A 14455-nucleotide genomic window follows, 5' to 3' on the forward strand; every position below is an offset into this window, starting at 1 on the left:
CCGGCCGGGGCTGCCCGCACCCGCGTCCCGCACCCGCGCCCGCGCCCGCGCCGGGCATGTAGCGGCGGCAGCAGCGGCGGGCGCCGCGGCGGAATATGGGCGGGAACCACTCCCACCAGCCCCCCGTGTTCGACGAGAATGAGGAAGGTAAGAGGGCGAGGGCGCCCGCGCGCAGCCCTGCTCCCCGGGCCGAGCCCCAGCCGCGCGCGGGGCTTCCGCCGAGCCGGCTTCCGCGGGTCGGGACCCCAGGGCGGGCGGGCGCCGGGGCGGGGAGCAGGCTGAGCCCCGAGCCGTCCCGGGGCCTCAGGGAGGAGGTGGCTTCGCCGGCGGGTCCGGGTGATGCTCGGGCTGCCCTAAGCCGAGGTCTCCTTCAGAGCCCGAGGCTCAAGGCGGCGGCGTGTGTGTGTGTGTGTGTGTGTGTGTGTGTGTGTGTGTGTGTTCATGCTCGCGACGCATCTGGTCTCGTGCACGGGCAGTTGCACGCTGCTCCCCTCGTTCGCCCAGGACAGCCTAGGGAAACTTTTCTTGGCCAAACTCCTTGACTCCCGGGAAGGTGTCCCGCTGGTGGCGGCCTCCCTGGTGGAGGAGTGCTGTAGGCTGCCCGACCTCATTTGAACTCCAGGGCTGGGCGTCCTTGCAGCTCCGGTCGGTAGAGCTCGGTATTTTGACTAGCAGAACCCCATTTCCAGCGCTGTGTGTCCGTGGGCAGCTTACTTAACCCGTCTGAAACCTTTGTTTCCTCACCTATGAGATGAGAATTAAGACACCACCTTCTTCCTTATGGGGTTATTTGCAGCATAACCATTGTAACCCATGTGCAAAGTGCCTTATAAATATAATAGCACTGAGCTCGGCACGTCTCATTGGTTATCTGTTAACTCTCTGCATCCGAAAGCTGGGAACACTGTGCTGGCTTTTGTCTCCACCGCGCCTCAAAGAAGAGCTAGGAGGTCCTGAGCACCATGTGCCAGGCTCAGTTCTAGGGCTTTGAGTGTGGTCCCTCGGTCCTCACAGCAACCCGATGGGGGAGATGCTTTTGTTCCAGTTCACACTTGAAGAAAGGGACAAGTCATAGCACAGCTGGAAGGGACAGAGCTGGCTTTGAGGCTGGACAGTCTGCCCTGGAGGCAGTGCTTCTTATCATGGCCCCAGGCATAGGCTTGTGTGCACCGATCCTGGTTTCTAGAACTAACAAGGCGGTGGGTGGTAGTCAGACACTCGCCGGACAGCACTCGCTGGACAGCCCCACTCAAAAGGATGCCCAAGTACAGCCAGTGTAATTAAGTGAGTCGGGCCCATTTGGTCCCTTCTTAAAGGAGTTCCTGGTCTAGCGGCACTGAATAATCAAGGATGGTACGTGGTGATAAGGACAGTGAGTGGGGCCGGGGCGGGGAGGTGGGGACTCAACAAGGCCCGGGCCTTCCTGGTTCTGTAGTCTGGGGCACGGGCAGGCGGGGAGCCCGAGTGGACAGTGGAGAGGTTGACAGGGACGTGGGGCAGGCTCCTGCGTGGAGCTGACCCTTCCCAGCCAACGTCACGTTGACTCTGAACTTCTGGGAAGTCAAAGTGGTCTTGACACTGACATCAGCATTTGTAGGTGTGCTGTGCGGTGGGACAGCCTGCCTGGGGTGTGTGCGGGACAGGCTTGTCCCCTTTGGAGTACTTTTGTGCTGTGAGATGCCATCCAGAGCTGCTCAGACCCTGTGAGAAGATGCACTCGTTGACAGAGAGAGGGGATGGCTTAGGCAATAAACTTTCCATTCTCAACAAGCCGAAGTTTCTTGTCTGTTTTTGGGAAGGGACTATATTAGTCTGCTCGGGCTGTCATAACAAGATACTGCAGATGCTTAAACAACAGAATTTGTTGTTGGTGGTGTCTTAAACAACCGAAATTTGTTTTGTCACTGTTACGGAGGCTGGAAGTCCAAGATCAAGGTGCCAGCAGGGCTGGTTTCTGGTGAGTCCTCTTTTCCTGGTGTGCAGACTGCCCCGTTCTCCGCGTGTCCTCACATGGCCGTCCTCTGTGCCCTCGAGGATGCAGAGAGCCATCTCTGGTGTCTCTTCCTCTTCTTATAAGAACGCCAGTCCTGTGAGATTAGGGCCCCACCCTTATGACCTCACTTAGTGTTAGTTACCTGCTTAAAGGCCCCATCTCCAAATCCGGTCACCTTGGAGGTTGGGGCTTCAGCACAGGAAGTTTGGGGGGACACAGTTCAGCCCATAACAGGATCCTTTGATGAAAGCCATGAACTCTCTTCTCAGAAGAAAGTTCTCTCTTACACCTCACCCCCAGTTTTAGGAGTCCATGGTTCTGGCCTGGGTCAAAGCTCACACTCTAGGTGATTTTCTTAGCATTTTTCTTTCTCTTTTATTTACAGAGGAAATTTGCCTCCCTTCTATTGACAACTGTCTCTATCCTTTATCCCAGACAATGTGCTTTAAAATATTAATTTGCAAAACAGTTTTATCTGGCGTAGCCAACCTTTTGATTTTCCTGGGGTTGTTCCTCACCAAGGTCAACTGCCTGTTTCGGGGCAGCTGAAATACAAGCTTAGGACTCTCCTCATTGCGCCGGCTTTCAGCCCAGTGAAACATTAACTCTCTCGATTTCGCCAGTGTATTTCTCAGTTATTTCCCTGTGCAAGTAAAACGCTGTTAGTTGCCACCAATTGATTCGTTTATGTCATGGGCCTTTACTGATCATCTTTTCTGCACCCACCCCTGAGCTGCGCACCAGGACTACGTGGAAGACAAAGGCAAAGTCCTGACCCTGGGGGAGCTCCCAGACAAGTAAACAACCAGAACAGGCAGTGAGCTCAGGGGGCTGGGAGATCCTAGAGGAGGGCCCTCACCCTGGGCAGGGAGAAGGGGTTGGAGAAGACTTCCTCTTAGACTTGAGTCTTGCAGAAATGGTAGGAGTTACCAGGGAAGGTGGCATTGGTAGGTGGCGAAGGGCGTTTAGAGGGAGGGAACAGAATGTGGAGAGGCAGACAGCAAAGAGTATTCCGGGCTCATTGGGGAGGTGGTGGGGGTTTGGTACTTCTGCAGGGTGGAGTGTGAGGCTGGAAGGCACAGGAGATGGACCCTGGGTGCCGGCTGGCCTTACAGAGCCTGGTGGCTGTGTGTTTGGACTTGACCTTATAGGCATCTGCAGTCACTGAAGGGTTTTCGGCAGGAAGTGACCTGGTCCGTGAACGAACGTGCTCTCCCAAGTCAGAGTTGTCGGGACGTTAACGATGCAAACACCTACCCAACCAGAACAAGTCTGGTTTGTAAGTGGCTTAATACTAAACAGAGCTGAAAATTTGCCATTGCTTAATTGTGCCAGGACCGACTACATTCTGATGGCAGGAGTTTAACCTGCTTCCAGATCGTACGCACCCAGAAGCTGCAACAACAGTAACTACCCACGCGTCGTGTGGACTGCTTTTCATATCTAGTTGGGGGTCGTTGTCTCGACTCTGCCAGGGAGATCTCAGAAGCTGCATTTACTGGAGAGGTAACGGAGGACCTCAGGAAAACCGCCCAGGAGCCCACGGCCTGCGTGTGGATGAGCTGGGACTCACACCCAGGTCTGTTTAACTCCGGAGTTTGGTGCCTAGCACTGTGCCTGGTGCCACCTCTGGAGGCCTACAGGAAAGTTTCTCTCTCACGGATACGTCTGACCACATAGAGTGAGACCAGCACACAGATCAGGCTCCGATAGAGATCTCCTTATACAAACGTTGGGGCGAAGATGATAACCATACATTCTGACAGTGTTTGAGCGTTCACAATAATCATCTCAGATCCTATCTCCAAAAACCGTTTGTGGAGCAGTCATATCGTAATACAAGTTCTGGGAATGTAAACCAAATCATCTACTGTTCCAAATTCACGTCGAAAATTGCTTTGAAGTTGTTTTCTTCCCCTCCCTGTCCTTATCCCTGTCTAGACATTATTATGTAAGTACACCTACCACCGATAACATGATTTATGCTTATGCTCTTAGCGTCATATTTTAAGTGGCTCATGTTGCTACAGTGTCTTCAAAATTAATATTTTAATGGATTGTAATATTCCATCAAATGGAACTATCATAATTTACTTAAATATTTTCTTATTGTTAGACACGTAGGTTGTTTTCAGTTTTCCATTTTTATAAATAAGTTGCTTGAAAATTTTATACATAAAGCATTTCTCTTCTTGTAAATGAATTCCTTAAAATGAGATGCAAAGAGTGAGATTATTGGGTCAAAGGGATTGCGTACATTTTAGGACTCTGGAAACATGTTAAATTATGTTTCTAGAGGGTTTTTTTTATCAGTGTTTTATCAATTTATGGCCAGTGTCCACATTTTGGGGTATCAATTTAACAACCTCTTAACCAGCTCTGGGTATTCTCATTTTAGATTGTCATGAGTTAATGGGATGTTTAAAAATATTATTTCTGCGTTATTATTGGGCCAGGTAACTTCACTTGCAGCTTGGAACATGACCGCATCTTCTTGGTTTAAGTAAATATACGACAAAAGCCGGTTTCCTCTGGAGATACTCAGCCATCTAATACTGCAGGTGCGCGCATCCCTGCTCACAGTGGTACATAGTCGCTCCCCACAGTGGCCGTCCTGCTTCACCTGGAGACAGTCTGTTGAGCCTGCGTGCGGCGTTTTATGTCATTTGTAATTCACAAAGTGCCTGACATCTCTATGCTGCTGGGTTTGCTCCCAACTTTGTCTCAACTTTTTTAGACCTTTGGGGAAGCTCCGTCGTGCTATACTGGGCTTCCATACATCTGCCATTTGTGGCGTGTGCATAAGGTGGAAAGCAAAAATATTCTGAGAAAGCTCAGAATTGCTTGGAATACACTTTCTCTTTAACATGTAGAGTATGTACAGAGGTGGGGGCTGGAGAGAGGCCATGGAAGCTATGTAGGTTTCCGGGCTCGGTGTCCATGTCTGTCTGAGGCATGTGCATATCTGATGCAGGAGCCTGCAATGTAAACCTTGGATTTTCAGATCTATGCCTCGTGTGAAAATGCATTTTGATTTATCTTGTACTTGGGGGATTAAGAAAATGCTCATAAATCAGTATGAGATGGTTTGGTAGAAATGAATGGTAGGATTCATCTACACCTTTCAACTCTCATAGAAAATAGGTATGGGTTTTATAAGTATAAAACCTGTGCCCGTCATCTCTATGAAGTCAGACATGTGTGTACACACTATAGTATGTCATTGATTCTAAGGCACGCAGTTTTCCATGTTTTAACATCTCTGAAGTTGGGATGTGGTTTATGATCACTGCTGGCCAAGGTGGCATTTGAGATGTAGTTTTATTGTTTGCACGTGGTCATAGCTGTTCACACTAACTTATATAGGTCTAAAAGAGATGTATAACAGGTCTGAAAGAGCTCTTTCAAGTGATGAGAAAGAATCACGTTGATGAATTGGCCGAATTTCTTCTTAGTGGTACATGAAACAATGGCGCCTTCAATGTGGGTGGCATCTGAGATTAGATGGAATATGGCATGTTAGATGAGCCTCGCTCAGTTGCAAAGACAGAAAACCAACAAGAAGTTCTTTCAGAGGAATTAATTGGTTCTGGCCACTTCTTACCACCTCCATCCATCACTATCATTCTGGTCCAAGCTATAGTCACACCTCTTGCTTAGGTTATAACAACAGCCTCCTTGACTGGTCTTCTTACTTTTGCCCTCACCCCCTCCAGTGTCACCTTAGTGTAGAAGCCAGAGTGATCCTGTTAAAATGAGCATCAGGGTGCCGGCCCGGTGGCACAGTGGTTAAGTTTGTGCACTCTGCTTTGGTGTCCCAGGGTTCCCTGGTTCCGATCCCCAGTGCTGACCTACACACTGCTAATTAAGCCATGCTGAGGCAGCGTCCCACATATAACGTAGAGGAAGATGGGCACAGATCTTAGCTCAGGATCAATCTTCCTCAACAAACAAGAGGAGGATTGGTGGCAGATGTTAACTCAGGGCTAATCTTCCTCAAATAATAAAAAAAAAGAGTGTCTGGTCCCTTCAGTCCTCTGTTCAACCTCCTCCCACTCCGCACCCCCCAGCAGCACGTGGAAGAGAGTAAAAGCAGAAGTCCCTACAGATGCCCGTCAGGTCCTGCCGTCTCCCATCCCATCTCCCTCCTTCCTCTTAGTTATTGTCTGTCTTTCTACACTCGGTCACAAGCTCCTTAAAAGCAGGGATTTCGTGTCTTTGTCTCCTCCTAAGGAGTTACAGGCTCCTTAAAGGTAGGGATGTGGTGCGATTTATTCACTGCTGGATTCCCAAGGCCTAAAAGAACACCTGTAATGTAGTAGATGCGCAATACATTTTTGGTGGATGAATGAATGAATGAATGAAAGTGTGGATCTCACCAGCCATGGCTGGAACCCGAGTCCTGAATCATATCATCAGGAATCTCCCTCCTTGGATTCTCTGCTCTCCTCTGTGTGGCTTCAGGCAGGCTCTCTCCTCAGGGGGCCCCTGCCACCTCCAGGCTCACAGTCTTACAGCTCCAGGTATGGAAAAGAGAGCATCTTTGTCATAGTTCTTGGAGAAAGAAGTCCCAGGGTTCGTCTGATTGGTTCTGATTAGGTCTTGGCCTGTCCTTGAACCACTCGCTGTGACCAGGAGGAAGAATGAGGCCCTCACTGGCCAGGCTGGGTCACGTGCCCACCCTTGCATTCGCGGGAGGGGCTGACTTCACTTGAGGCATTTGGACCAAGAGTGTACTTGAAGGATTTTCCCAAGAATACTCGAGTATCAACCGGAGAAGGGCAAGTGGACGCTGGGCAGGCAGGTGAAAACAGACAGAAGGGTCCGGCCCAGCACCTGTTAATACTGTGTTCCTTGAGGCGTGGTTTGGAACACTTTGGCTTATCTCATTTAATTGTTTGTTTGTCCATCTTCTGCATGACCTTGAAGAGCAGCAATTATTTCATTTTCACCTTTGTGTGTGCAAGGCCTAAGACAGGACCAGTGAAGGCATATAATAGCGAGTTGTTGAATGAGAGATGCAAGTAATCACTTATTGGGGGCCAGTTTCTTACATTCCTCTGGGTTTCAGAAGCTATTGAGAAACAAATGCAGAAATTTCAGACTTCTTACTAGTAAAGTTGGCTTGGAGGAATGCCATGGATGTGAGTCCAGAATGGCCTTTCTACTCCCATCCCTCACTTTTGCCCTTGAGACTTGCCTGGGGAGAGAATGAGTCTGCAGAGGGGTTCTATGCTGTCAATAGCTTGGTGGCTCCCAGTCATGACGCTCAGAGAATCCCCAAGAAATTTCCCCAAAATAGCCACCTGTAATGATTAATGGATATCAGACTCTTGAATATCGTGATTCGGGATATCGCTTTGCTTCCCATTGAGCGAGAAGGCAGAACTTTTCCCCACTGCCTTTTGGGGAAGACACAATTCCTCTTTTATGGGTCAGCAAAAGTGTGGAGAGAGAAGAGATGGCTATCCCATGATATGAGCTGAAGTGAACAGGGTGGTAAGATGGTGACAGGATTTGTGCACAGTCTTGAGAGAGAGGTTTAAACGTCTTGAGAGAAAAAGGACCAGTATTTTAGGAGGATCAAACAGCCTACGCTAGCACTGGGCTCAGGCATTTTCCTAAGAGAATTGGAAGGAACAAAATATTCCTAGCAATACTCAGTTATCTAAAATCTGGGCTCTGAGCAATTGCAGACAGAGATGGAGAAACTATTCTACAAAGAGCAGTGAGGGTCCTGACATCCTACAGGGATGTTCTCACGCAGACAGCAATGGGGACAAGCAGTTCAGGACTCCAGAGGAGAATTGGCAGATCCTGATCTACCCAAGAAGAGAAAAGCAGACTTACCAGACTGAGGTCATTCTCTCATCCACAGCCAGCCAAGGAAAAAGTGGAGGCCAATGTTCTTACTGATCTTGGACTTTTCCTCCTTGCCTCCCTTGGTTTATGTGAACTCCTTGGAGCATTCTTATTCATTGAGGATTTTGGCCTGTGGTTCATCTCCCAGAAGTACTCCATCTGTGAAGTCATTAATATAGGCATCCCATTCTCTCAATTTGGGACGTTACCATTTGTTTGCCAATCCCCTGTTCTCATTTACTTCCACGCATACAAAAAAATTATACTGCTCTGTCCCCTGGAAGTTATGTAGGACCTTGTGGCTTGCTTTGGTCAAAGTGACAGAGGTGATGTGTCACATCTTGGAGAAAGTATTGAAGAACTAGTAGATGTCACTTCATATCTCTCTATCTCTGTTTGGGCAACCGCAGTGTTCTTAATGGTGGAACTTACTTCAGCCTGGTTCCCAGAGTGAGAACAGTGTGGTCAACACTACCGGCCAAGCTGAAGTGGGACATGGCATCCGTGAGACATAAACCTTTGCTGTTTTAAGCCACTGAGATTTGGGGTTGCTTGTTACTCCAGCGTGACGCAGCCTATCCTGGTTGGCACATTTAGCAAAACCAGCCCTTCCCCAGGCAGAAAGCATTCACTGTTTTGCAGTTGATTATTGACATAGTTGGGTTGTTATTGTAGGTATCTTTTACACACTAAAGAGATTTTCTTCTATCCTGACTTGCTGAGAGTTTCAATGAGGGTCGAATTTAAGTGCTTTTTCTGCATCTGTTGAGATGATACGTGGTTTTTCTCCCTTTTTTCTGATTAGGTGAAGAATTATATGTTTTAAAGATTTTAAAATATTAAATCAGCCTTTCGTTCGTGGAATAAAACCCGCTTTGTCATCACGTGATATATGATTGGATTTGATTTGCTAACTTTTTAAAACAACTTTTTCATAAGAGGATCTTATAAACATTATGCCAGTATGTTTGAAACTTGGATAAAACAACTACTCTGAAAAACACAGTTTACCAAAAATAATACAGGGAGAATTTAAATATCAGAATAGTTTTGTATCTATTAACAAATTGACTCTATAGTAAGAGCTTTCCTGTGAAGAAAAGTCTAGGCCCAGATATCTTCATAGGTGAGGTCTTCCAGATATTAGAATATTAATAATAATCCTTCAGAAACTCTTCTACAGACTAGCAGAAAGAATACACTTTTAATGTCTTTATTAGGTTTTTAATCAAGGTTATATTGGCCTCATTAAAAGAACCTTGAAGTATGCCATTTCTTGCAATCCTCTGGCAGAGTTTGTGTAGGATTGTTTCTAAGTTTCAAATGTATTGGCCTAATGTTGTTCATAATATCCTCTTATTATCTTTTCAATGTTTGTAGGATCTGTAGTGGTGCCTCCTTTTTAAATTCTGATTTTGGAAAGTTGTGTTTTTCCTCTCCTTTATTTTTCTCGATTTGTCTTACCTGGATTTATGAGTTTTTTAAATTTAAAAATAGCATTTGGCTTTGTTAATGTTTGTTTCCTGAATCACTGATTTATGTTCTCATTTTAATTATTATCTTTTGTATACTTTCTGGTTTAACTTACTGTGCTTTTTCTAGGTTTCTGAAATAGAATCTTAGGTCATCGATTATATTTACTCACATATTCTACTCTTTATTTCTTCCTTCACTTATGAGTTTCCATGGGAATTATTTCCATTCTGCCTGAAGTATTTTCTTTAGCATTGCCTTTAGTGAATGCCTTTGGTGACAAATTCTCTTACTTTCTAATTGTTGGAAATGTCCTTATTTAGGCTTTACTTATGAATGAATATTTTGCTGGATATCAAATTCTATGTTGGCAGCTTTTCCTTCAGCATTTTGAAGATATGGTTCTATTGTCTTTTGGCTTTTGTATTAAAAGACAGCTATCAGTACTATCTTTGTTCCTTTTAAACTTATTTGTTTTTCTTGTGTAGCTACTTTCAAGATTTTATATTTTGTTTTCAGAAATTTAATCATGATGTGCCGAGATATGGTGTTCTGGCCATTTTCTGCTTGTGGCTTATGCCTCTTGAATCTGTGCCTTAGTGGTCCTCTTAGTTTTGAAGCATTCTTATTTTGTCTTCTCATATCACTTCTGATATTTTCTCTTTCTCCTCACATTATCAGACTCAAATTTCACAGGTATTAGACCTTATCACCATGCTCCATGTGGCTCTGACAGTATTTATGTTTTTTTAAAAAATTCTTTTGTCTCTCTTTGTTTTTAGTCTGAAAAATTTTCTTCTAGTCTGTTTCTTTTTTAATTACTTGTGTTCTGTTTATCTGCTGTTAAGTACAACCATTAAGTTCTTTCTATATATGTATTTTTAAAGATTGGCACCTGAGCTAACATCTGTTGCCAACCTTCTTTTTTCTTTTTCTTCTCCCCAAAGCCCCCCAGTACGTAGTTGTTTATTCTAGTTGTAGGTCTTTCTGGCTCTGCTATGTGGGACGCCGCCTCAACATGGCTTGATGAGCCATGCTAGGTCTGCCCAGGATCCAAACCGGCGAAACACTAGGCTGCTGAAGTGGAGCGCATGAACTTAACTGCCCAGCCATGGGGCTGGCCCCAAGTTCTTTATATTAATTATTGCATTTTTCAGTTCTAGATTTACCATTTAGTTCTCTTTTATGGCTTTCAGTTCTCTGCTGCAATTCCCAGAACCTGTCTTTTAATTACTTACCATGTTACTCAAGTTTATTTAGAAGACATGTTTGAGAACTCCATTATTTGGTAACCCTCTGTTTCTGTCGTCTATTTCTTTTAGACATGTCTTGTTTTCTCATTTGCCTGGCAGTTCTTTTTTATTACATGCTGGGCTTTAAATAGGAAATAGTATAGGGATAATTTGAGGCTTTGGGTGATGGTGTGTTTCCTCAGAAAGGTTTCCTTTTGCTTTTTGTAGGTGCCTAAGCTGGAGTGCCAGGAATTACATTTCTTCTCAGTCCTCGCAGAGACTGAGGTGATTGGCATCCTCTGAGGACCACCCCAATCCGTGTCACACTCCCTCTAGACAGTAGCCCTGTGGTGTCCTTATGGAAAGCTCAGGGTGCTTCCAAGCCTCTTCCTCTTTGCTAGACGCTGATGTCTAGTATTACCCATCCCTCATGCCTGGGAGTGTTCGAAAGCCTGGTCGCCTTCTCAGCCTCTTGGAAGCTGCTTGCAGAGTTGGCAGATGCTTCTTGAGGAAGAGTGACCCCCAATGCTGGACCCATCTCTTTGGGCTCTCCTTCCTCACGGATATTCAACCTGCTGTTCCCCACTCCATTGATAGCTCTGTGATTCCTTCAAACAGACTTTTTAAAGATATATCTTGTCCAGTTGTTCTAGTTCTTCTCAGCAGCAAGGTTGACTCAAAACACTAGTTGACTCCTCTCCTCGGTATGTGGCTGTGCGTAAAGCCTTCTGTTTAGAAAATAAGCTCTCCCTGATGCCTGTGTCCCCTCAGATCTACTACCCAAGTCTCCTTACTTTCACAAACGTGCTTCTTGAAAAACGCAGTCCTCACTTTCTCCTAACAACTCATTCCTCAACTCACTACGCCTGACTTCCCTTCATCATTTCAGTGAAACAGCTCTGACCGGGGTCACCATGATCTTTCTTAAAACTAGCAGATGTAAGTCTTTTCTTTCTTGGACGCAAGAAAATGAACTCACCCACCAACTCCTGACTCATCCGAAGACACAGAGCACGTCCAGTTCTGTTGAAGCTCTCTAGGCGTGCTTCTCCCACCCATGCCATCCCCTTTCCCGGCTTCCTCATCCTGAGCAATCAGTGTTTAGGTTTTATTGCTTTATGAAATTTATAAAAATGGTACCATGTTTTCTGTATTCTTCTGTAATTCACTGTTCTTGCTCCAGATTGAGTTTCTAAGATTGATCTATGCTACATGTATTAGTGGATTCTATTCATTTTCACTACTGTATAATGTTCCATTATGTGACTATACCATGAATTGCATCCTTTCTTCTGACAGTGGGCGTTTGTACTGTTTCTAGTTTTTGACTATTATGAACAATGCTACTATGAACAATTTTTTGTATGTCTCCTGATGCACATGTGCAAGTTTCTCTAGGATGTATACCTATAGGAGAACTGCTGTGTCATTGAGTAGGCGCGTGTTCAACTTTATAAAATAGTGGCAAGTTAGTTTCCAAAGTGGTTGCACACTTTGACAAGCCGTGTACAGGCATTCCCGTTGATCTGCTTTAAGACTGTTCTAAATAAATTTGAAGAAATCCACAAATGCTAGCCTCATTTATAATTTTAAATTTTCTAATAGTGACGCTATAAAGGTAAAAAGAAGTGAACTTAATAATACATTTTATTTAATCCAATATACCTAAGATATTATGATTTCAATATCAAAATTATTGAGATATTTTACATTCTTTTATTCACACTAAGCCTTTGAAATGGGGTGTATATTTTACACTTACAGCACATCTTAATTTGGACTAGCTGCATTGAAAGTGCTCAAAAGCCACATGTGGCTAGTGTCTACCATATAGGACGTATAGTGGCATCCCTTTACATCCTTGCCAATATTTAGTATTATTCACTTTTGCCTATTTTCCAATTGTATGAGCATAAAATGGTATTTTATTGTTGTTTTAAATTGCATTTCCTCACTAATGAGTTGATATTTCTTCATATATTTAGTTCCCACTTTTGCGAAGTACCTGTTGAAAGCTTTGTTAATTTTTCTACTAGAAGTCTGCCCTTTTTTGATTGATTTGTAGAAGCTCTTTACATGTTCTGGATAAGTCTTCTTTGTCAGTTATATGCATTGCAGATATTTTCTCCTGTTTGTGATTTCACTTTTCGAGTCCTTTACTGTGGCTGTTGACGTCATAAACGTCTTCATTTTAAGGTAGTCCTACTTAGCAAACTCTCCTTGTGGTTTATATTTTGTGTCTAAGAAAGCCTTCTCTAAGGTCTTAGAGATATTCTCCCACTTTTGTGCTAAAAGATTGGAGCTTTGCCACTCCCATCTGTGCTTGTCATTTCTTGAAGCTGTCTTTTCCCTTAGTTTCCAGAACATGGCCCTCTTCTGCGATTCCCCGACTTCCTGGCTGTTCCTTGTCTGTATCCTCTGCGAGATCGGCTTCCTCTCCCTCCTAGGAAATCTCAGAGTTCCTCAAGACTGAGCACTCGGCCCTCTTCCTTAGTGCTCTGTGCTGTCTCCCCAGGTGGCCTTGTCAACCCCTCCACGTTCAGTCACCTGGTATCCATTGGGGGCAGGCCAGGGAGAGAAGCCACACCAGTTTTCAGAAAGGGAAAATGTCATACAAAGACTTGTCATCTGGTAAGAAGGTTAACTCTGAGAAGGAATCAGAGAAGACTCTAGGAGGTACAGAAGTACAACTCCAGCAAAACAGCTGCTCTCTCTAGGGCTGAGGGTGAGTGAAGAAGGAAAGAACTCAGAAACTTAGAAGAGGGCCCCCTCCCCACCCCGGCTGCATTTCTCATCTCTTTGGAGAGGGCTTGGTCACCATAGGATCAGGCAGCCTACTGGGTGGTGAGAAACTTTCCAGAGGGTGCTGGCTGCAGCTTGTGCATGAGAGCCACCAAGGGGAGAGCTAGGAACCCGCTGCACACCTGTCTGCTGGCTGCCTGGTGGAAAACGGCACCCTGCAGGTGTCATCTGGTCTGGCAGCGTCTCTCTTGCGCCCTCCGTTGGCAACGCCTAACATGAAGCCAGCTGGAAAAGGAGAATGTCGGCAGGGTCCTGCTCCAGTGTCACAAAGCAGCGGACTCTGAGCTGGGAGATGATATGTTAATAACTGGCACATATCCTGATATGACAGTGATGCAATGATTTATTTCCTTCGTGGATATTTCTCTTCTGGGCTCCAAATCCGTGCTCCTATGTGTAATTCCACTTGGATGTCTCAAAAGAATTGATACCTCAGATTCAGAATGACTTCAGCCAAACTCACGTTCTTCTAGAGTTTCCCAGCTTCTTATGTAGAACCATTATCTATCCAGTTGCAGAAGCCAAAATACCCCAGGTTTTCCTGACACATCGATCTCCTTCAGCCCCGCAAATCCAGTGAGGCACCTGGCCGGGCTGATTTTACCTCCCAGATCTCTCTCAGATCTGCCCGGTCTTTCCAGCCACACCACCAGCACCTCCATTCAAGCCTCGCCCCTCTGTGGGATTCCTGTGCCGCCTCCTAACTGGTCTCCCGCTCTCACAGATCCTCCAGCCAACAGCCAGAGTTATAGCTTGAAGCCACCAGCATGATCCCATTAGTCCCATGGCCCATGGGCTTCCGCTGCCCTCAGGGTGAGGATCAGGAGCTGTAATACGGTGTCTGAGGCCCTGCGTGGCCGAGAACCTGCCCACCTCTCCCATCCCATTGCTCCCGCGTTCCCCTCCGCTGCGTGACCTAAGTTACTCAGTGCACTTGACGTTCTTGGCCCAATACCTGGCACATGGTCACTGTGCCATACAGCAAGCCACTTTTATAGTCAATGTTATTCTTTATGCTCTTCAATCAAGTGGGCATTCTTTCAGTTTCTTGCAGGTTGTGCGCTCACTGTTGCCCCAGGGCCTCACCGTATGT

The 14455-nt window shown here is 45.7% G+C and overlaps 1 protein-coding gene across 2 annotated transcripts in view; it reads left to right on the forward strand.

The window, feature by feature from the left end:
• The first annotated feature begins 6 nt into the window (after positions 1-6).
• STK32B (serine/threonine kinase 32B) overlaps positions 7-14455 on the forward strand; it is a 337777-nt gene continuing 323328 nt past the window's right edge. For both annotated transcript variants that reach the window (XM_046656895.1, XM_046656896.1), the window contains exon 1: positions 7-147. In XM_046656895.1, coding sequence (XP_046512851.1) covers positions 96-147 — 52 coding nt within the window. In that variant the 5' untranslated portion in view covers positions 7-95. The remainder of the gene's footprint in view (positions 148-14455) is intronic.

The sequence above is a fragment of the Equus quagga genome, chromosome 3, assembly GCF_021613505.1.
Source record: "Equus quagga isolate Etosha38 chromosome 3, UCLA_HA_Equagga_1.0, whole genome shotgun sequence".
Classification (NCBI taxonomy): Eukaryota; Metazoa; Chordata; class Mammalia; order Perissodactyla; family Equidae; genus Equus; species Equus quagga.